At 37.9% G+C, this 23,655-nt stretch overlaps 1 protein-coding gene across 1 annotated transcript in view; it reads left to right on the plus strand.

Annotated features, from left to right (window-relative positions):
• Positions 1-14,146, plus strand: part of Sema3c (semaphorin 3C) — a 75,047-nt gene extending 60,901 nt beyond the window's left edge. Inside the window, exons 13-16 of the mRNA XM_038315381.1 lie at positions 1,311-1,468; positions 7,053-7,120; positions 9,221-9,351; positions 12,093-14,146. Of these exons, the coding sequence (XP_038171309.1) occupies positions 1,311-1,468; positions 7,053-7,120; positions 9,221-9,351; positions 12,093-12,509 (774 nt within the window). The 3' untranslated portion in view covers positions 12,510-14,146. The remainder of the gene's footprint in view (positions 1-1,310; positions 1,469-7,052; positions 7,121-9,220; positions 9,352-12,092) is intronic.
• Positions 14,147-23,655: the final 9,509 nt, after the last annotated feature.

Raw genomic sequence — 23,655 nt, forward strand, 5'->3', positions numbered from 1 at the left:
GCATTGTTTGAAAAGTATTTACATGTCTATATGGTAATCAATCAATTTCAGGTCATTTCTTTAAATTCGATTGACGTGAATAAAGGAGCTATATGAGACATAATAGACTGAGATATGATTTATGTCATTGAAACTGAAACTTACAGATTAGTAGTTTTTATTACTATTTTAATCTACTATTTTAATTAATTCATATTCATTGTCCGTTCTTTTTCCCAGTATGTATTCTGGGAATTTTATAGCTTTGGGGCATTTGGATCTTAGAAGAATATGTCAGCACAAGTTCTACTACATTATATAAAATTTTCAAATAGTTAAAAGTAATCCGGTTTTAAAAACATCTCAGTGTCTTACAAATGTTGCAGGAGGCTAACTCTATTTTTGCTCTTGTAAGGGTAATGAAGATGGGTGGACAAAGAGGAAATTTTGAGGCATGCGTACATGTAAACTCTTACATTTGGGCTGGTGAGATGGCTTAGAGACTAAGAATTCTTGCCAGTCGAACATGTGGACCTGGGTTTGCATCACAGCAGGCCCATTAAATAGAAAAAGGGGGGCATGAGCATTGCTGTAGCCCAGAGGGACGAGGAGGTTCACTGGGGCTTGCTAGACGATAGCGCATCTCGAGTTCAGTAACTTACTCAAAGGAATATGGCAGAGTGCAATAGAACAGACTAACCAGTGCCCTCCTTTCCACGTGCACGAGCACACAGCTGCACGCAGAGGTGCATGTGTCACAAGCACACACATACTAGCCTAGATTCACATTTACATAAAAATAAACATTGGATGATTCATTTTTATATAATCTTAAAATAGCTTTAATAAGTAATATGGAACTTTCAAAGCCACGTATTCAACTGTTTTCACTTCAAGAGTGACTGATTATCTAGTACGTTTTCTTCTAAACAAAATGTCTTCTATTTCAAAATTAATGTGTGCTGCTGTACTTGAACAACATGAAAGCTTGCTGTTTGCTAAGAGACAGAAGTCAAAGGAAAAAGAAAACATCATAAATTAAGTAAGCAATATTTTAGCTCAAATCTGAGAGAACAAGGAATCCCAATGTTTAAAGCAGATTAGCATCTCCATGGTGCACTGGGAGGTGTTATATTTAGTAAAAGTGGTGATGTTATAGTCATATTAAAAGGAGGAAAGTTCTACTTATTTTAGCTTCATACCCTCTTTGCTTCTTGTTTTGAGTGTTTCTAAATAAATCCGTGGGTTTGTGGTCATATATTATAATGTGTTCCTGCTGAAAGTCTTCAGATTTACACATCTGAACTAAATCATCGTGATTCTCCTTCCAGCAACAGTTGTATGTGAGCTCCATTGAGGGGGTTTCCCAGTTGTCTCTGCATCGCTGCCACATCTATGGAACAGCCTGTGCTGACTGCTGCCTGGCTAGGGACCCCTACTGTGCCTGGGATGGCCACTCCTGCTCGAGGTTCTACCCGACTGGGAAGCGGTGAGTACCAAACATCCACGTGAAAATCCAAAGAAACTTCACAGGACAGTGCAGATGTGCACCAGTTCTGTGGTTGTTTTTATTTAAAAAGACAATGCAAAATGTGGCCATGTGGAGCACTACGAACAGCCTTTCGGGCAAGAAGACGTTGTACTTCGTGACTTCAGGTTTTGCACTCTTTCTCTTTATACAGAACTTATGCTCTAGGACCCATCAATGCACAAGGCAGCGTTTGACTCTCATGCTAGCTGCTGTGTGTCTCTGCTGTGTCACTATAGCCTTGAACCCCACACTGGGAGGTGTGGCTGCATTGCTTCATGATAACAGAGATTTTTGTCGTTCATGTAATTAACAAAAAACAGATGAATTTCAAAATTAGTATTTTTGAATTGAACTAACTGTATCATTCTTGCCACAAGCACATTGTTCTAAGAAAGATATCCACCCGGCTTGCTTTCAAAACCTAGGTGAGCATGCTTCTTCCTGTTTGGGCAGCGAAAGCATGGTCGCTGGATAGGATGGGCAGTCTAAGTAAGGATGCCTTAGTCCTAGAAAAGTTCAAAGGAAATTGGAAGGGATTTCCAGTGGGAACCCTGGTGAGATAGCAGAGAATATGCAGAACTTGAACTGGATGAACTAGATATTTCAATAAATATTGAGACATAGGTATTAATGGATAAGAGCACCAAAACCTGTTAAAAATTATAATCAGTGGAGGAAATTAATGACTCCAGTCTTAAGAACCAATGAGCTGTCCAGGACAGCATTGGTTGGTTTTTTAAAATTTTTTGTTACATTATATTTGTATCATATAATAAATTTGTATTATATTATATTTGTAAATTTAATATATTTTGATCATATTCTTCTTTTCTTTCAAGACCTTCCAGATCTTCTCCTCCTTTCTACCCACCCAACTTTAAGTTTTTTCTAAAAACACAAAACCTCAATACAACAACAAAACCAAAAGAAAAAAAAAACACTTCCAAAGAGAAAGCAACATACAAACAAACAAAAGATTGCAACCAAATCAAAGCACACACAGATATCTTTGGGGTTCATTATAGATGGTTTTTAAGATTTACAAGACCCATGCCATTACATTTTTGTATGTGAATCATGACCCTTTTCGTCTGTTAATTCAAGAAATATTTATCTTGAGACAAAAACTTCTCAGGCATTGTTGTAGAAAATAGGTAATAAAAAAAAACATGAACAACAACAATAAAAGACAAAAATCTGTGTTCAGGTATAAAATGTTCTGAAAAGACAGACAACACAATGAAGCCCATGAACATGTGAAATAATCATACGGTCTCTGGGTGTGAGAGTGGAAAGGGCGTTACATACATGGAAAACAGCATGTGAAAGGTTGGACAGATGACCAAAGAGGGCCACGGTGGGGACAGAGAGTGAACCGGGCGAAAAACGTGAAAAGGGTAGCACTAAGGGGGAACAACAGTCTAGAAGTATGCAGGGGAACATTCAAGAGACAACACAAAGCTCATGCTGGCACTCAGAAGCCTATGAAAGGAGAAGGAAGGTTAGAGAGAAGGAAGTTTCCACTGCCAGGTGAGGTAGGACTTTATCAGTAATTTATCGTCACTCAATCCCTGTGCTTGTTTAGACTGGAAGTCATCTGACTCTTAGTTCTAAAAGGTCACTAGCTGGATATTGGTGTTATTAGAGCATTGGCATTGGAAGTAGTTGGAACAAGTAGGAGGACAAAGGATACAGTATGGGGTTCTAATCTAGGTCATAGAGAGGAGCGGTCGAATACTCTGTGAAGTATTCAGTGTGGGAGCTTGGAGAACTAGAGGAGGAAAACAATTTCCAAGTTCTTAAAACATAGGCATTAGGAAATACATGAGCATCATTGTCTGAGAGTGAACCCTGTGGAAGGAGCCTGTGTGAGGGAGAAAGAAGACATTAAACCAACACTCCAGCCAGGGTGCTGAGCAGAGAGAGAAATGTGTACCCGAAGGCGAGTGGAATGGCCTGAGCTGGACCCCCTTCTTTACAAACACTAGGTATGAGGAGGACTCCCAGGCTTGGAACCAGAAGTTTTAGGTCTATGTGCAAAGGCTCAATAGTCTCCCACATTTGTCAGAGGAGTTGGAGAGGAGCTCCTTCCCTTCTGTCAATTTCCCTTCACGTTTAGATGCTCATCCCCATGCAATTGTTTGTATTTGCACTGACTGAAGAGATAAGAACCTGGACACAGAGGATGAGGGATGCAAATTGCAACCATGATCTTAAATAAATTTTATTTTTGTAGCTACTTTTGGATTTTTCAGAAGTATTTGTCACATCTTTGTAAATATATTAAAAACAGTGTTTTGAAAGTGTTCCCACAGCTAAATATTTGCCAGACAATACATTTCTCTCCAGAGAAGTTTTAGAGCTAAGTATGGCATCTCCAACACCAGGGGTAGAGTCCTTGGTCTTTTAACCAGGTCTGGTGCCAAACAAAGCTGGCTCATGTCACTTTCTAAGGAGCAAAGTGAAGTGGGAATTAGAAATTGAACAACACAACATCCTACACATAAATCAGTCCTTGTTTGTAATGGGAAAGAACGGAGGAGCAGAACCCCTTCCTTGCACAGACTTTATCTGAGGCTGATGGGAATTTTTAATTTCACAGAAGCAATGCTTTTCCAGTAAAATATTCTCCCATGTGTGGAGTATCATTGTATGTTTGAGATTAAGTTTACATTTCAGAGGTCTCTGAGTATGTTCACATATTGCCTCGCCTGTTATATACATCCTGTTACATTTATAAAATTCATACAAAAACTCAGGTTACACCATCCCATCATTACCACCAGAAACCATGAATTTAGTCATGTTCTTTATATACAAAGTATTGATACTACCTTGCTCTGTTTGCTCTTCCAATATCATGTCTAGTATTAAAACATGCGTGCAAGTCGGAACAGCAAAGTACCAACTATTTAAATAACTGTTTTGACTACTATACCGGTGTCTTAATTTTACCATGAAGACTTATAAAATGTAACACACACACACACACACACACAGACACACATATCACCCCCTTCCCCCACATATACCGTGGATGAGCTTACCCATGTTCCTTTTTGGCTAGGGCACTAGAAGATTCACTATAAATATCTATATTGTTTAGATATTCCAAATTATTTAGAAGTCAGATACGCTGTGAAAAATGTGAAACGTGTTTGCAGAATGAATTGATATAGTTTTTTTCTATTTATTTTCTGTATGGACTGAAAGGTAAAGGTGGAAAAGATCATTTGTAGTATTTTCACCATTGACTATTTTACTAGTACTATCTGACTTTATTTTCCTTGAATTACCTGTTTGTAGCAAATACTGCATAGATTAATTCATTGTAATTAAAGCAAAAATATACCCTTTGTATGAAAGCAGAGAGGTAGAGTCACAGCCAGAAAACAGTTGAATCCATACATTCACATAACATTAAATACCGACTCAATGGTTCCTTTATTTTTTGATAACTTGGATAAAGGAAGCAGTACGTGCTTTTTCTCGCCACTTTGAAGTATCTGTTTGAAGTATCTGAAATGCTTGTGTGTATCAATACTGCAATGTAGCTTCTGATATTATTCATCCTGAATTAAGGCAGATAGTTGGAAAATGGAAGATGGGATAATCAGTTCAAGCTTTCTAAACCCCTTTTCTCTGAAAGTAGAAAGTGATTTCATTGTTTATCCAAAAGAACTGAGAATAATGATGAAATGGCAGCAAAGCCAGCCAAAGCCAAATCCTACATGTAATGTAATACCGCGCTGCCTACCAGTCGAGTTCTGTTATGCCCCGGGAATGCATTCAAGGAAACTGACACGTACCAAAGGCTCTCGCTGATCTCATCATTTTTCTTTTTTTTTAAAAAAGCTACGACAAGGTTTTCTATTTGAATGTCTGGAATTTGATGTGGCAAGTTCACTTTGCCTAGCTTGGGAGGTTCTATATTTCGCACAAGTAACACCCCATCGTGCTGACTAGAGGACAATAAATTTAGACATTGTGAATGACACTGAGTGTCTAGAAGGCTGAAAATGGCCAGCTCCAGCCTAAGAACCCTCACCAAGTGCTGTTTCAGGTATCCGTTCCCAGGATCAACAGTAGGAAATAGTGCAAGTACATGGCGGTAAAACCGTAAACCTGGAGCAGGTCTAGAATAGGACCCTGATCAGACTTCCTTACAGAGAGTGACTGGTACGTCCACTACTTTGTGTATGTGATACGATACATATAAAAAGTCGAACGGTACAATTTATATACCAACATTTCTATAAATGTATCTGGTAACATAAAGTATTAACCCCTTCTGATAATTTTTAAATGAGATTAAGTCATGAGTGACTTTGAGATTAATGTTGTTTTGTATGTTTAATAACCACTGTGTGCTTTTTTATTTCTGTTCATTTTGATAAATATTTCATCATCTGGATAAAATATTAGGACTCAACACTTATTTCAATGCAATAGTATTCTCATTCATACATTATTTAGCTGTGTGTTTCCAATATTTAAAGTCAGTGTCCACATGACTTTTAGTGGTGACTGCATGTATGCAACTATTCTCTTTTGGGTCAATCATCTCCATTATTAAGTTAATATTAAGAGAACTGAATCTTCATGAACCTGAGGCTCAAGAAGTGAAATAATTAATGAGTAAATACTATAAAGTTTTATGTAACTTTCAATTTATAAAGGTTATACATTTTTTGAAATGTTTTTTTCATTATGATATTCCAATTAAGAATCTATTTGACTTGGAGATGAGTATGCCTTTTAAAAAAACTTGTAAGTATTGTGGGAGAATGAGAAACTGTTATATACCCTAAACTCAATGGTGCTATTCAACAAATATCAGCATCATTAACATTTTAATATTGTTGTCTATAGGGTAAGGCATTATATCTGTATCTCACTTTCTAAAAGTTTTCCTATATGACTATATAGCAGTAAATATACGATTACGCATATATAATATACATATACATGCAAGAAAGAAAATATAGTAAATATAGAAAAAAGTACATATAAATATCTTAGAATTCACTGTCCACATATATTCATTATTTAAAACCTGAAAATCTTTTAAGTAAAGGTTTATTTTCTTTGTATTCAGCAATCCTATTTATGTTTCAAAAAAGCTTAAAACATCCATAGAGTCCTTTCATTTAAACAGAACTTTTAAAAGAAGAAAAAAGCTCTTGTGTTTACCATTCAGCTTTAGTGCATTTTGGGTTACCATCTATGAAATAAAATTTGGTACAGTTATTTAGACAATCCAGCATCCACCCGGGAGTGATGTACACTGGCAACTTTGTGACTGTCCCATCACAGATGAGAGATAGAGGAGGCCCCAGTACATCTTGAGGGAGAATGGGCTCCACCTGTCACTCACGCACCGTGAATGGTCAGGGAGCTCTGTGAGATAATGAGACTTCCTCTCGGCTTTCTAAATTAAAGCTTAGGCCATCCAGAGGCCGCAAAGATTAAAACCGGGTGCTTTTAATGTAGCGTAATTGTCGGTAATGCTCATCCCTTTAACATTTTCCTGCACTTCCAGGAGGAGCCGAAGACAAGACGTGAGACACGGGAATCCACTGACACAATGCCGGGGGTTCAATCTGAAAGGTAATAGAAGGGGGTGGTAGCCATGGTGAAGAGTAGCGTCATTCTCTCCCGCTGAATAAGGCCTTCTGCTCAAGTCATTCACTTGAGAACACGGCATCAGGAGTGTGTAAAGTATTTGTGAGTTGTAATCAGGTGTAAGTGCTGTCTCTGTCACACAAATAGTCACTATGGAGAACACGCAAAACCAAGTGTTCTGGAGTCCGTGGCAGCCAGGGTCTCTCACACAGCTGGCAAACACAGACTTCTCAGATACTTTTCTTTCTGAAGCAAAGGTTTTACTTTTAAAATTGGATATCAAGTAACACAATAAAGACTATTTTACTGAAGAAATTATACATAAGAAAATATTTATGATTTTAATGAATTTGAATCATAGACCTCCATACTGTTTAGAACATTCGCACCATGGGACCATCTGCCAGGTGTCTTAGGATGCTTACTGTCTTCCCAAACATAATCAATGCATTTATTAAATATTTACTAAGCATTCCTTTCCCCTATTGCCTACCAGTAGCCATCCTACTTTCTTTAGAGTTTGCCTATCTTAGACATTCGGTGTGGTGGAATCACACAGGATCTGTTATGTTATCTATGCCTACTTCTTTTCATGTTTTCAGAGTCCCTTTACTCTTCAACATGGATATGATTTTTTCCTATTTATAAAATTTATTATATATCATAATTTGTATATTCATTATATATACATATATATCACATTTTGTGTAATTACTCATCCTTTTGTGGAGACATGTACTGCTCCCAGTATTACAGATGCAGAGAATAATCCTTCAGAGATCCAGGTTGAGACTCAGCTGCAGGTCTGCCCCTTTTACAGTTTACCCAAGCCCTTTCTCTTTGTCCTGACAAAGAGATGCCGTGTTGTTAAACTTTATGGAACCCTTCCCTTCCCTCCACTTCAGACAGCTTTCTCCTGACTCAACCGGTTCTGTAGGCCTATTATTTTAAAGATAAAACAGACTGAAATGAAGAGTAACCCCAGCATCCAGGCCCCGAGTTCTATATACCTACGCTGGAGACTAACCTTACATTGACCGGCCACCAGAGCCTGGGCCATCATTTAGTACAGCAGGACATTACCGTTCCTTATTATGGTAACCCCAAGATGCAACTCCAAGTTAGGTCATCTAATTTAGGGAATTCATCCACTTTGCCATTTGCTATTCATGGAACATTTCATAAACATTATGTCAGCTCCTGTTTAACATGCCCCTCATCACAGTGCTGAGAGCAGTCACATGAGCTGACGTCAAATATCTGTGCGGATTTTAGGTCTCAGTCTCCGCTCAAGTTCTTTCTTGTGATGACCTCATCCATTTTTCAAAACCTGTAACGACATCGATTTCTTTCACTGATCTCTGAATAAAGCTCTCTGTTTCTGTGTTTAACCTCTGCCTGATTTCAACAGTGTTTCGTTTGCCATAAAATTGTTATTAAAAGTTTAAACCCATTGAAATCTGTGCTTTAGAGATGAATAGAGGAACACAGAGATGGTTTAAGTAACTTGTCTCATATTACGCCGCCAGTAGTGTGGATGTACATTAATTTACCCCATGTTCCCTTTTCTCCAAAGCCTGGCTTTTCAATCATTGTATCACAGTGGACATCCTGTGCTTTCAGTGTGAGCTTCTTCCCTTCCACACTGAGGATGGTTGCATGGATGCCATAAACCGAGCTCCCATTTTGTCTGGTTCGTCACACTTGACTTATCATGTGCTCCTTCATCTATTACACATACTATATATGTACAGATATTATACATACTATGCTATATTTCTTCGTGACTCATGGTCTCATTTTGTGCTAATTGAGAAAATCTAATTTTCAAAAGCTGTTTTCATTATTAGACAATTAAACCTGTTACAATCCTCAGTGCAGACTAATAAATGTGTACCAACACGACCATAGGTGACTTTTAGTGTCTCTTTTACTTTGCATTTAAATAAAACGTCTAGACACGTAAATTTTACTGACTCCTATATGGTGACACCGTCCTGAGCACAATTTTACAGGGAGAAGCATTCACATGGAGGGGTAACCTCTAATGTCTGTTTTCTCTTTCCTCTGATTCCTGCTTTTCAGCTTATAGAAACGCCGCTGAAATTGTTCAGTATGGAGTACGAAACAACAGCACTTTCCTTGAGTGCGTCCCGAAGTCTCCGCAGGCATTGGTCAAATGGTTGTTGCAGAAAGATAAAGACAGGAGGAAGGAGGTGAGTGCCCCGCCCCCACCTCCCAGGCCATCCATCAGAACTCTGGGAGTAACGCTAATTCAGCATTCCTCAGGGAGGCACAGAGACACTGTGAAGTAAAGACAAAGACACATCCTTTTATGTCCGGGGCATGCCATTGCCATCTTTCGAGTCCTTTGTCCTTAGATTTGAAGGATTAGCTAGAAATCCCTTCTCCCAGCCACCTCTGTAGTCACAGTGTTTGTAACATGAACTCAGGAGCTAGGACGGAGTAAAGATGTAAGCAGGGACTTGTGTAAGATGTGTGCGAATCGGGAAGCTAAGACGGCACACAACAGCACCTTTGTGTGACTCCCGAGATAGGAGCTTGAAAATGTTCCATTTCCCTCAGCAAGAAATTATGCTGAACTATGACCCTCTTCAGCAAGGAACATTTTTCTGCGGTGTGGTCGTGTTTCCATTGCATTAGCATTCATGACCCTGATATGTCACTCAGGTAATTTATGCAGTCTCTGTTTATGAGACCACTGGTTTATTTATTATTAAGGAGAAGGACCCCTAGACTAGCAAATATGTATACATATAATCTTACTCTAAATTTTTATTGATTATCAAGAACCATTTGTAAAGAATGGCATCGCAGATTGGCATTGTCAAGATTATAAATCTGTACATATTGTAAATTCTGAATTCCATGATATTGATGTCACACTGTCCTGACTCTTGAGATGAAAAAAAAATTACATGCACATAAATGCAGCTCCCATTTCTAAAATGTCATGTTGCTACTATACCGTCTATTTCAATGGAGCTGACCAGAAATTGGATGCTCCCCTGCATGTGTGTGGGTTCTATTGTAGGTGATTTTGTTTCTGTAGTATTAATCAAGCTACACAAGTGCATACAACACAGACACATATTAACTTACTCCAGATTACACATTTTAAATCTAAATACAATCTTGGGTTTGGATTTTATTCACAATGAAATGCACTTTTGGACAGACCTTTGATGATGTAAAAATATTCACATGTATTATCTTTATTGATTTTGGTCCTATTTTGTTTTTATCCAAAGAGAGATCATCCAGATTGTAAATGTCAGAAATCTTTCCACTGCATAGATTCTCAATCTCTTCATTGATAATACACTAGCTACGATTGTAAAGCAATTAGTTGTAATGCAAATGGATCTCATGTGTGTAGCCAATACATAATGAAAATGAAAATGACAAGTGGTCATTTTCTATTATAACCCCCACAGTGGATTATAATGTCTCCACATTTTTTATTACCTTGTGGAAATAAATTTTCTTGTAAGTCATATAAGGTAATGTCCTTACAACTTATTTTTAGACATCCCATAGTGTGATAATTGGACAAGGTTCTTGAAAACATTCAAAATTGTGTGTTTTGAGAATACTTATTGAAAATAAAGGAAATTACCCCCATAACAGTTGTTTTCTGCTTTTACAAGTGAACGGTTTCATAAAAATAAAAAGTAAAATAATTTAAGGGCTAAATACATATCATATAAGAGTTTTATTAATATAAAACCATTTCCTATGAATCAGATACCAAAAGAACTGCCACTCCTGTGTTTGTGAAGGGAACTGTCTTTGAGGGCTACTGTGGCTGTGCTGGAACACCATGGCCAAGGAACTTGGTGAAGAAAGCATTTATTTGGCTTTCACTTGCATATAACTTCATTCTTTAAGGAAGTTAGGACGGCAACTCAACCAGGGCAGGAGCCTAGAGGCAGAAGTGGATGCAGAAACCATGAATGGTTGCTACTTACTGGCTTGCTTCCCTTGGCTTGCTCAACCTGTTCTACTTTCTAATCAGGTGTTATGTATTATTTTATTTTAAAATCTCATACAAAAGGTATAACCAAAAGTGAACTTATCAGTTTGATGCATTTGTCCTGTTCATTTATTCTTCTCTCATATGATACATTCTGACTGAACTTTCCCCTCCCTCCACTCCTCTGAGTCACCCCTCTCCTATCTCTCCCAGATCCACACTGCTCCTGCATTTCTCTTCAGAAAAGACCAGACTTCCCAGGGCTGTCAGCTGAACATGGCACAAAAAGATGCAATAAGAATAGGAACAAATTCTTATATCAAGGCTTGAGAAGACAACCCAGTAGGAAGAAAAGGGTTCCACAGCAGGCAACAGTATCAGATATACCCCTGCTCACACTGTTAGGAGTTCCACAAAATCCCCAAGAGACACAACCACAACATATACGCAGAGGACCAGTGTAGGCTCTGTGATTGCCTCAGCCTACTTTCTTACCAAAGTCTAGACTACCAGCCCAAGAATGATTCCACCCACAATGGGGAGGGCTCACCCCTGCCAATCATAAATTAAGAGAACATCCTAGAGCAGGATCTTATGGAAGTATCTTCTCAGTTGAGAGATGAGGCATCTTCTGAGACATCTTCTCAAATTCTCCTTTTAGATAACTCTAGCGTGTGTCAAGTTGATATAAAGCTAGCCAGCACCGGAACCTACTTTAGATTTTCTTATATGGATGGTACTTTCACTGTCTCTTTTAGTTAGTTCAGGAGACAATACTGCACATTGTTGTGGGTATTGTTGTGGCAGTGGAACTAACCATAAATGTTGTTCACTCTGAGACTGAAGAGCCTCAATGCTTTTGCCTAGTTGTGAAAGTCAACTATTTTGTATATCTATTAAGTGTATTGTTTTAGAAATTGTAGTCTTCCCTTTGGGACATTCATGGTATTTCTCTCTTAGGTTAAGCTCAATGAACGCATTATAGCCACTTCCCAAGGCCTGCTGATTCGCTCTGTTCAGGATTCAGACCAAGGGCTGTATCACTGCATTGCCACAGAGAACGGTTTCAAGCAGACTATTGCCAAGATTAACTTCAAAGTTTTAGATTCAGAAATGGTGGCCGTTGTGACCGACAAGTGGTCCCCATGGACATGGGCGGGCTCTGTGAGGGCTCTACCCTTCCATCCAAAGGACATCCTGGGGGCATTCAGCCACTCGGAAATGCAACTCATCAACCAGTACTGTAAAGACACCCGGCAGCAACATCAGCAGCTGGGAGAGGAACCCCAGAAGATGAGGGGGGACTACGGCAAGCTGAAGGCTCTCATCAACAGTAGAAAGAGCAGGAACAGAAGGAATCAGCTTCCGGAGTCATAAACATTCATCAATGGAGCTGTGCTTTCAGTAACAAATGCTCTGTCTTCACTGGTCAACTACTGAGCAAAGTCTCGAGCTTTCCCCATGAGAAATTACTGACAAAAGCGGGAGACTCGCTCTCAAGTGTGTTCTCTGTGAACTGAAATGAGCAGGCATCTTCTTGTATGATACAGACCTAGCACTAGACATGTCATGGTCCTCATGGTGCATAGAAATATTTAACTTATCCCAGATTTTATTTATATCTTTATGTGTCTTTTCTTCAACATCAGTGCAGCGACAGAAGCAGAACTGTTACACCCTCGACTGAGCGAGGGACATAAATGACCCTGTGCTGTTCCTTCCCCGCCCTAGGGGGTTCAGCTTTGTTAATTGTCGGTGGTTTTTATACATGAAAACGAATTCCAGTTCACAATTTTCACATAGTAAATGTCATATAAATGCATGTGACAGAATAACCATCCAAAAAAAAGTCGTGTAGGTTAGACAAATGACGGAGAAGAGAGCATCCAGATGTTATTTAAAAACAAGAGTGACTCATATAGAGAACACGATGAGTTCATATGCTTCCAGTGGGTTCTATTCTTGCTTTTTCCTTTAAGATTGTAATATGTGCCAGCTGCTGAGATCTGCCATCAGTCTTTGTCCTCTTGGTTCAGGAAGAGAAAATGAATAATCTGTGCCAGCCAGGCCTTTGATGGGAGAGGTATCAGTGAGGCATTGACATTTCTACTGTTTATGTTACATCTTCCAAACAAAAGCACTTTGATTCTTGGAAGTTATTTAAGTTATTATAGACTTGTATATGCTCTTACATTATTTAACTGACTTACTGATTGATTTTAATTTCCTAGTCTTCTTGGCAAATTAAGCAAAACAAGGAGAAAACATTGTGAAAACATCCAACTTCTCCACGCGGAGTGAAGCTATCAGAATGTTTGGATTGTTTTATGAGAAAACTGCACTAAAATTATTTTCTCCACTTTTAGAACTAAATGGGTAAATTATGGGAAATTTCCTCATACTTCTTTTAATGATAGAACTTAGATTTTTCAAAGATAAATCAATTTTAATACAGGTTTAAATACATGTTTAAATTTCCAGAAAGAAAGAGAAATGATACCAAATACTATTGAAACACACTTCTTATTAACAGTTCATAAAGAAGGTAATGAAAGGGGATCAGCTTTTTTTTGAGTATTGTGAACAAAATGCAGGGAAGGAAATCATGATTAGGGAGGGGTGTAAGTTGGTGGTAGGTTGTAGGTTACATGTTTAGCATGCACAAGAACCTGGGCTCTAACACAAGGAAAGGAAGAAAAGTAGGGAAGAGGAAAATCAGGCCGGCAAGAAGGAAAGACAGACACAAAAGAAGGAAAAGCAGAGAGGAAGAAAAAGAAAGGGAAAGATGGAGAGATTGTACTCATTATCAGAAGATAACGATGTGTTTAATAAGAGATGGTAAATTTTGGTGTTCTAAGAGGCACCTCAATGTTGTAAAAAACAACAGTTTAGAGAGCATGAATGTCATCCAGTTCTGATTTTAAACTGTTGTTCCAAATGCATACTGTGCTACAATAATCTATAGTGTTCCCATACGTAAACGGTTTGTGTGCCTAAAACGTTCACATTTTAATTTTTCTTATACATGCAAAAATAGCAGTGTGTTTATGTGTAATACTAACACCATCCTCTGTGTTTGCAATTAATCTATTGTATGAACAAAGTTTAAGTAAAATGACTTCCAAAGCACAGTGCCCTGGCACTGTATAGCTTCACATGGTTACATGGTGATGTTTAATTCTATGCTCTTATTTGTTCTATTTAATACAGCCTGTTTTTTAACCATAATTACATTTTAAATACCTGTTTCTTCTCTTTTTAAAGACATAGAAATTACTATTCAACCTAACCCTGCCAAATGTAAAATAAATGTATTTCTTGAAAACAAAATTAATACATGTTGAATATGGGTGACTAGTAGGTTTTTTTGTGTACTTGGGCAATTTGTTGATTTAGCATGTTTTTCATTTGTATTATATATAAGATTACCTAGAAATGCACTTTCCCCCCAAAAGTGTAGGTTTGTGAATAGACTTAGCATGATGAAGCTGTCATTACAGTGAATGTTCACCATGTGTAGAGAAAGCAAACTAGATGTAGTTACCACATGAAAATTTAATTAGATGTCAAAGAAATCATTTGTCTGACAAAATAAAACATTGAATTCCCTGGAGGATGTCTTCACTTTTCTTTGTAGCTATGTATGTGTTAATGTGTTAGAAACTACTGAATTGCTATTATCATTTAAAGATTTAGTTACCCGGTTTTGTGAAAACAAATTATTAAATACTTCAGAATTTAAAAATTCCAGAACATACATACATACATACATACATATCCTATCCTATACTGTTAGCCTTCATTTCAGTCCAAACATGATTCCATCCACTAACACCCACCTTCTACAAATATATTAGCATATGGAAATCAATACATTTAACCTCAGTATTTTTGCATTTATTCATACCTCTGTAAGTTATTCATAATATATCATGTCTACATTGATGTAGGAGTGTTTCTATCTATCTGTTTCATTGGTTAATTAATAAAGAAACTGCTTGGTCTGATAGGTCAGAACATAGATGGTTATTATAGACAGAACAGAATGCTGCGAAGAAGGGAAGTGAGGCAAACAGCATGAAGTAAATGCCACGCCTCTCCTCTCTGAGACAGTCACCATGAAGCCAGCCACCAGATCAGACATGCTGATCTGACATCTTGTGGTGCTACACAGATTATTAGAAATGGGTTAAACAAGATGTGAGAATTAGCCAGTAAGAGGCTAGTATTTAAATGAATACAGTTTCCGTGTAATTATTTCGGGTGTAAAGCTAGCCATGTGGGATCCTGGCAGGATGAAAAGCAGGCCTGCCCTCCTCACTACACTACATGATATATTTTAAGCAGTTATAGTTTAGAAATGCAAAGGTTTAAATCCACTCTACCTCCGTTTAACTTCAAGCTCATGATTTTGTTTGGGGAAAGACGTTATATTTTTCTCTACCTCTATATTCCCCCTAAGGCCCCTCCATATTCTGCATAGACAGAACATATCATATATGCACATGTTCAGAAAGCTATGGCAATGCCCGGTTTTTCTAGACTAGGAAGGAGTCTTTCATTTGTACTCTCTGTCAGGTTCATTGTCAGTCTCCTCTATGTGGAAAGTCTGCGGGCAAAGGAGAAGCTGGTACCAGGCCAAGCAGAGAGGGAGAACTCAGAGATGGGCTCCTGTGACACATGCGAGTGACAGGACCCCTGCAGCATTGTCCTGTCTGCTCCTGGGGAATCTATCTGCATCAACGTGAGTGCTAAGAAACAGAGACTTGCCGCAACAGCTCATCCAGCAAGATAATTTTGCATTTTACCTCAACAGCCTCATTACTTCTTGGGACCTTCCTCACATATAAATTATAGGTTGTTTTTAAAAAAACAATTTAATGTGCTTTAAAAGACTTTAGTATACTACTTTTGTTCTTCTTATGTGAAAAATTCAGGGAAACAGATAACAGTTTTGACCTATTTAGATAGCTAACATCAGGAGAGGCAGCCAGCATTGTTGTCCCGTGTATTTAAGGCTGTTAAAAAGTTGAAGGTTAGTCAAAGATATAACCAACCAAGTAAACCATAGTGTTTACTTAGCTAGATATTCAGAGATTGTCTGAATTCTATGCATGATAATAAAGTGTAGAAGATCACTGTAAAAACATTTTATTATTTTTTGTAAGAGTTTATCCACCATTCTTTCAACTGACAAGAATTCTGCACAAGAATCTAAACCCCTCTGTAACAACGAAAACAATCCCAACTGCATGCCAGCTGGTGAATTTCACCTCCAATACGTTGTTCACGTAGGTGACCTCTGATGTACTTTCCTATTTTCATGGTTCCAAACGATATTATCTTCAGTATGTGGACAGCGAGAGACAGACAAGCAAGCTTCATGATATAACGAATGTCGTCTTTATTCTAGTGACTCTAATATATTTATCGATTCACCTCATAAAATTCGACTTTCCAAATAGTTAAAATTGTGTTTTTCTCAGGGCAATTATGTTGCCATGGCTGAGTGTTTCTTTCATAAAGCGCTATTAAAGAATGACATTATAATAAACACATTAAAACTGTTTATTCTATGTAAGGTTACCTCTCCACCCAAAGAACAAAAAGAGGGTAAGTTTTTATTCTTCAAGTGTTTTTCTCCCTTTTGAGTTATTCATGTAAAAATGCCTTCTGAAGAGTTTATGAGATCAAAACTGAGTTACTTTTGCAAGGCGCCACAGTCATTAGATGAATTGTTATGAAAATAAGTCACTACCTTTGCTTTATGGGATGCTTTCAATGTGTGTGGTACCCCATGGCTCACGACATGAAAAGACTTCTGCTTTCTCGGGTCTTGTCATAACTTCACCCCTACAATTTGACATGAGACAAACAAGTTATATCTTCCCATTTTCTTTGCATTTATTTTGTAGATAAATTATAATCTCCTCTATTAACCAGTCTCATCTCAGATACTGGGCCACAGAATGCCCACTGATGAGGTAACTTGTTTTGAGGCAGTAGGAACTGGCAGTTATAGGCATGGTGTAATGCCAACAGTTTGCTTCATGGACAGGGAAAAATGACCACAGAAAATACAATGCCAGACAGACCCACAAACCTCAGACAATCCTAGAGATTTCTTTATAGCCTTACATGTATATATGGATCTATGTATAATATACTAATATTTACAATCAAGCCAGATTTAATTTATTAACTATTCTAGAATACATTCCATTTCTGCTTCAGATTTTTATTTCATCCTCTACACTTAGAAATGTTTCACATCCCTCTACATAAGTTAGTGATTTTTTAAATCTAATTTTGTTATTATTGTATTTGGATGGGTGTTTCTCTTGAATGTATGTATGTGTAACATGTGAATCCCTGGCAAACCAGCAGTGTGGTAGAGGGTATTGGATCCCATGGAACGAATTACATACAGACAGTTGTTAGCCAACCTGTGGGTTCCGGGAATCAAACCCCAGAATCTAAGGATTTTGACTTTCACACAGTTCTGTCCGCCCTTGTATAGCCTCATGAAGGCTTTGTCCTTGTGATCATCTGGGTCTCCTGCAAAATCAGTCTGACTTCATCCAGGTAATGAATCTAAACACCATGATGTAGATCTTACTACAGCCGCATAAGAATTTCCAGTCTTCTTACTAATGTCCTTTTAGGGAGCATTTTCTATGACATTTTGCTTGTGGAGTTCATGCTGTGCATAAGTGCCTATTTCCTTCTCAAGATGTTCTGAAATAGCAATGACTAGTCTGTTCTATAAATGTCAGATTTCTATTTGATGTGTTTAGGTGTATCTGAGGTTTGCCCATAGTTAAATGACTTTAAAAAATGTGGAAAACAAAATGTGTGGTTATAAACCTTAAGCATCTTCCACCTTTAACAATATTCATTAGACAACAAGTTCATTTGCTGAGGTTTTGTATACGGAAGGCTTTGTAATTTGATTAGCAAGACACTTGGAGAACTAACTAAAAATGCATAGATTTTGACTTCCTAACATAGTAATCCTGACTATGCAATCTATAGTTATCACACAAATCACATGGTCCTGTGGTCAAGGTTGAGATTATTCACATAAAATGGGTAGTAATAACTTGACGCACAATTAATAAAATCTCAGGGTCAGAAATTGGGGTTCAATCTGAAGATCCAAAAAGCAAAACAGTCAGTCACTTGCTCTTACCTAGACCTCAGCCTGAAGCAGAGATCCTGCCTCCTGGGATCTCAGAAGAAGACTGTGTGCCTGAGAGCTGTTCCTCCCATTTTATAATCTTCTCTAGGGCTGGGATTAAATCTATACCACCATCATTTAAGGCATGCACCACCCAGTTTCTACAGCAACTAGTGTGGCTACTAAGATTAAGCGTATGTGTCATTATGGCTTCTGGGATTAAAGATGTGTTACCATAATCTGGTCTGTAAGGCTGACCAGTGGTACTATTTTACTCTCAGATCTTCAGGTAGTATTTATTTATTAAAATACACTTGAAAGGCCACTACATTTCTCCTTTTTTGTCTAAAAATTCAACAAAAAAGAAGGCTACAGCTAATATAAGAACTATAACTGATAAATGCAATGACTATATACAGTATATACAGGCCATAGATATGTCAACAATGTATAGTCCATTTACATTTGAAAAATTCAGAGAAAATATTTCATATCTATCCTATCTTGCTGAGTACAAAGTTTTCTACCTAATTTACTTTCTACCATAGCTTATTTTTATATGTGGTAATTATAACTATAGCTATCTAATTTTCAACTCCTTCAGAGACCCAACAAAGAAATAATATTAACTGAGTGAGCAGGAACTGCAAGCAAGCAACTTCTAAAAAAATACGAATAATGACAGAAACAGCTGGCGGCCTGAACAGTCATCTAAAGTTTTTCTGCAACGTTGGAGCAACCATCTTTGGCCTACAAGCCTAGCATATTCAACATACTTTTCTGTGAAGCAGGATATTTTGTGTCCTGCTTATCTAGTTAGGACAGCATAATGTCAGCAGTTGAGGCAGGGGCATTTTCTTGCCCAGTGGCTTACTTTTGCCACAAAGAAAGTAAACATCATGCAGAGTTTCTTCAATACACATTATTTTCTCTGAAGTAGATTGGTGCTGCCAGGAGCAGACATGTCTCATTGTCATTAAAAAAAGAAAGAATAACCTAGGTTATTAACACATCTTAAATACCATATTCTGTAGATCTCTAAAGCATTTAAAGATGACCTATCCACTTAAATTATATCTTTGTTTGATCTTGAAAACATACCTAATATGACTACAAGTTGATTATACTAGGTGATTAACTCCTAACTTATTTTTCTTTCTTATCCTAAGCAGTTAATAATAATACTTTTCAAGGACTAGAAATTTGCATTACATTGTTAAATGAGTTGTATGGGTACAATACTTTGAACAAGATTTAAAATATATGTATAATATGTTTTAACAAAATTAATCTCAAATTTGTATCAATATACACAATTTACATATAATATACAAAAGTAAAACTAAGGTAAAACATTTAAAACTAATAGTTGCTTTTAAAAATTAGATTCAATAATCTACCTTTCTATCTTATCATATTTATATCTGCTTTTTTCTTTTCGTTTTTTTACTTTTATTTCTCTCTCTCTCTCTTTCTCTCTCTCTCTTTGGTTTTTTGAGACAGGGTTTCTCAGTAGATATGGAGCTCATCCTGCAACTCACTCTGTAGACCAGGCTGACCTTGAGCTCACAGAGATCCAGCTGCTTTTGCCTCTGCAGTGCTGAGGTTGGCCACTACCTCCTGGCCTTATTTTATTTTATTTTTCCAAAACAAGAAACTTGAATTTAATTTCCTTTTTTTAGCTGTTTTTCCTGACCATTACCCGTAACAACTTGCAACTAATACATTAAATAAAGACAAACATCCATAATCCATTTTGGGGGAGGGATGTGAGTGTAGTTTTCTAGGCTATTTCCTGCTGATTGGGGGCACTGATAATCTTATGGGGATCCAAAGAAAATTTAGGATTATGGCTCCAGTCCTTACTGTAGTATTCTGTGATGCTGGATTATTTCAGCCAGCATTCTTGAAAGCTGTCCTGGATGTAGAACTCAGAGGAAATTTCAACAAATGTACTCTGAAACTTTGGATCATCTGGATAATCTGTTCCTACTGGAGATTTTTCCTCCATTAAACCTTATTTTTCTTAGCCAAGAATGAATTCATGGACTCTCATTTGCTGTGGAAACAAAAGCAATGAGACCTTCTCCAAAGTAACATATCTTTTTATTTAAATTTTGAAGTCAAGGCATTTTCAAAATATATAAATTGGATTAACCACAGAAGCACTTATAATCAAATGTCTTTTAGTAGCTGTTGCTCCTTCCTCAGCAGTCAAACAATTCAAAGACAACAAAACAGCATATAGTATCCAGATTCTCTGTGTATTTTTCACCTTTACGTGGAAGCTAAGCCGGGTCATATGGGAGCTGAGAACGCTAATTTTTCTCAGGAACCCAGGTGCCTAGGTTTGGGTCCTAGAGCTGCAATTCCAGTACCAACTCTGACCTGGGCACCAAATGAAGCACAATTAATAAAAGCCCAGGGTCAGAATTGGGATTCAACCTGAAGATCCAAAAAGCAAAACAGCCAGTCACTGGCTTTTAACTAGACCTTAGTCTGAAATGGAGATCCTGTCTCCTGGAATCATTCACCTGATGTGAAAAGAATATCATATAAATTTTGGCCTTTTTTTCCTGACTCTGCTATTGAAAATACTATTTGTTAATTATCTCACCAAATGTTTATGGAGCACTCGTTAGGTAGAAAGCATGTGATCAGACATGGAGGTCATAGAAGAGAATGCGGTGATAGCACGGTTGGTATGAAACTTTCCACAGGAGAAAGTATGTGCACAGTCAAGCAAGTATTCCATAAGTTGGTCTAAGTGCATGAAAGAAATTAAAGGAAGGTGCAGAGATCCTGTCTACATCAACGGGCATTCCAGACAGAGGAGCAAACTAGTAAGCCTTTAGGTTAGAGACCATTCAAGGAGATCTAATGTAAATGAACAAACAAACAGCAAGTATAGCTAAGAGACATCCCACAGGTCAGTCAGCCAAGTCGTCAGGGTCAGGTGACCAAAATCAAGCTGCTTATTTTTATGCTTATCATTTCAAAAGTCAAGAAAGTGACAGTCAGGGCTTATACGCTATGGAATATAAAACTGGCTCTGTTTAGAGGTCCTCTGATATGGGAAAAAAGGAAAGAAAATAGGACATCCAACTAGGAACTAAGACAGCTGGTGCATTCAAGTGCTGTCTTCCATGCACACAAAGACAAAAGATTCTCACATCCCTTCAGTGATGGTGCCTTTGAAATAGAGAGCAGGGGTGAAATCTGCATCCCATGAGAGTTAGGACGTTGCTCTGGGGAAAACACCATCATGAGAAAAAGGTCAAGGGAGTTCTAGCCATGATCGTGGGACTGGGATACGCTATGCAGGAACTGTCAGGAGATTTATTATCCCATGGTCTCCAGAGGAATAAACAGCTTAGGTTTCACTGTGGAGAACTAAAACAGCAACGGTGCTGTATGGATGTTAATGTCTAAGACCAGCTGTGTCCCATGCACACCAGCACTAAACCTCGCGGGTTGCGGTCCCAGCTCTGGTGACCACAATAATCACTCGCTGAAGACACAATAGGGAGGACCAGTGCATCAGCTCCCTGTAAGACCTTGTGAAATACCCTAGTACTTAAACCTTATATTATTTACAGGGAAAAGATGCATTTTATTCCAAGATTTGGAAACAAGCTACGTGAAAAGACATTAGTACAACATATCTCTTTATGGAAGAGCAATGTGCTTTGTTTGGGACTTCAACCTTTAAATTAATTAAGAATCAGAGGCTGTCACTGAAGCATGGAACCTGGACTGCCGTGTCTCAGTTCACCTCTTCCACAGAATGCTACTCTCCTTTGCCACATTAGTGAAAGGGAATGATTTCTAGAAAAATGGTCTCGAGAAGCCTGTCAATGGTTTTCTAATGTTCCAGCATGCCGGGCTTTGCTGTCTCATTGGGTCTCACATCAGCAACTTCTCCATGTAGAAATCCTTTCTTTCTCTGACCTGGGCTCTCACAAAAAAGCTGTCTGGGGTTTGGTGACCTTAAGACCTAAAGTCCAAATTATACTGAAATCACAATGGTGGGAATGATGCTAATAACAACTGTTTAACTTTTTCAACAATTCGTCAGGCACCCTGAAACTATTCTTCATCTATAGTGAGAAATTGTCACATGCACTTGAATTTACAGAATTTTGGCATTTTTTTAAAAGAATAGGTTTTAAAAGAAAGAAACAATAAGAAAGCTGATTGATTACTGGGGTTGTGGTATATCCCATGCATGGTCATGTTTAGTTCTCATGCTCAAATCTAGCATGAAGCTACTATTTGGCTTTCACAAGTGTAGGTGCCTAAGGATATTAAGAAGCTGTATTAACAAAGAATATGCTAAATGTTGGTGATCTATTTCATTATACTGAACTCTTCAGTGCATTCCCTGAAACTCTGCCAGTCTTTAATGCTGGAGAAAAGACAGGAAGTATCTGTGATTTGTATAAATGAGGACTTCTGGGTTTTTCTATCTATAGAAGTTAGCCATGGTATATAATAATTTTATTGTTTGATCTTTGAATGTCTACTGCTAATATAGAAAAAACTTAAAATTTTTCAGAACATGACTTTATCGCAAGTAAGCTATTAGATAAGATGAAGTTTACACTTATACATTTATTTGGAAAATCTGTAAATCTGTACACATTTTACTTGAGAAAAGTTTTGAGGCAAACATAATGTAAGTTCTTTGAAAAACAACATAAAATCAAAGCAAATACATTATCAAGATGGGATAGAACATCTGGGAGCAGGGAACAATTTGATTTTAGTTAAGCGGTTCTCACGGAACAGAATACGCTGCAGTGGAAAGTGTGATGTCAGGTGGGAAGACCCAGGTGGTCCCCAGACCTGTCAAAGGCAAGCCATGTGCAGATGGTAAAGCTGTGGTGAAGAAAGAGGCCATACAGTTTGCAACAAAGCCCGGGCATCAAGGTCTCCATGTAGTGCTTTTCCATATACACAAGTGACCCAGAAACATGGTTATGTAGCAGAAAAACACACACACGACCAAACAGTCATTCTTCTGGGCTGTCACCATCGAATTAAGAAGGGGCTTGAATTCCTGGAATTCCAGTTTCTGGCCTGGCAGCTGTTCAGTTGCTCTGAATAACTAGGCCAGAGTTTTCTTGGTCAGTCTCCTTTGGCGTTGTGGACTTTAGTGTGAAACAGTCCAGAATGGCAGGAGAAGAATGTCTTTCACAGATACGCATCTGCTTAGGGAAGAAGTGAAGAGCCTTAGCCTTCAGGTCAGATTGGTAACTTTCTCGACTCCTCAACGGTAGTGCAGCATTGTCTTGTCAGCAACACCTTCTGTGTTAACTGATGCCGAGAGGTAGATGAGCA

The sequence above is a fragment of the Arvicola amphibius genome, chromosome 18 (genome assembly GCF_903992535.2).
Source record: "Arvicola amphibius chromosome 18, mArvAmp1.2, whole genome shotgun sequence".
Taxonomy (NCBI): domain Eukaryota; kingdom Metazoa; phylum Chordata; class Mammalia; order Rodentia; family Cricetidae; genus Arvicola; species Arvicola amphibius.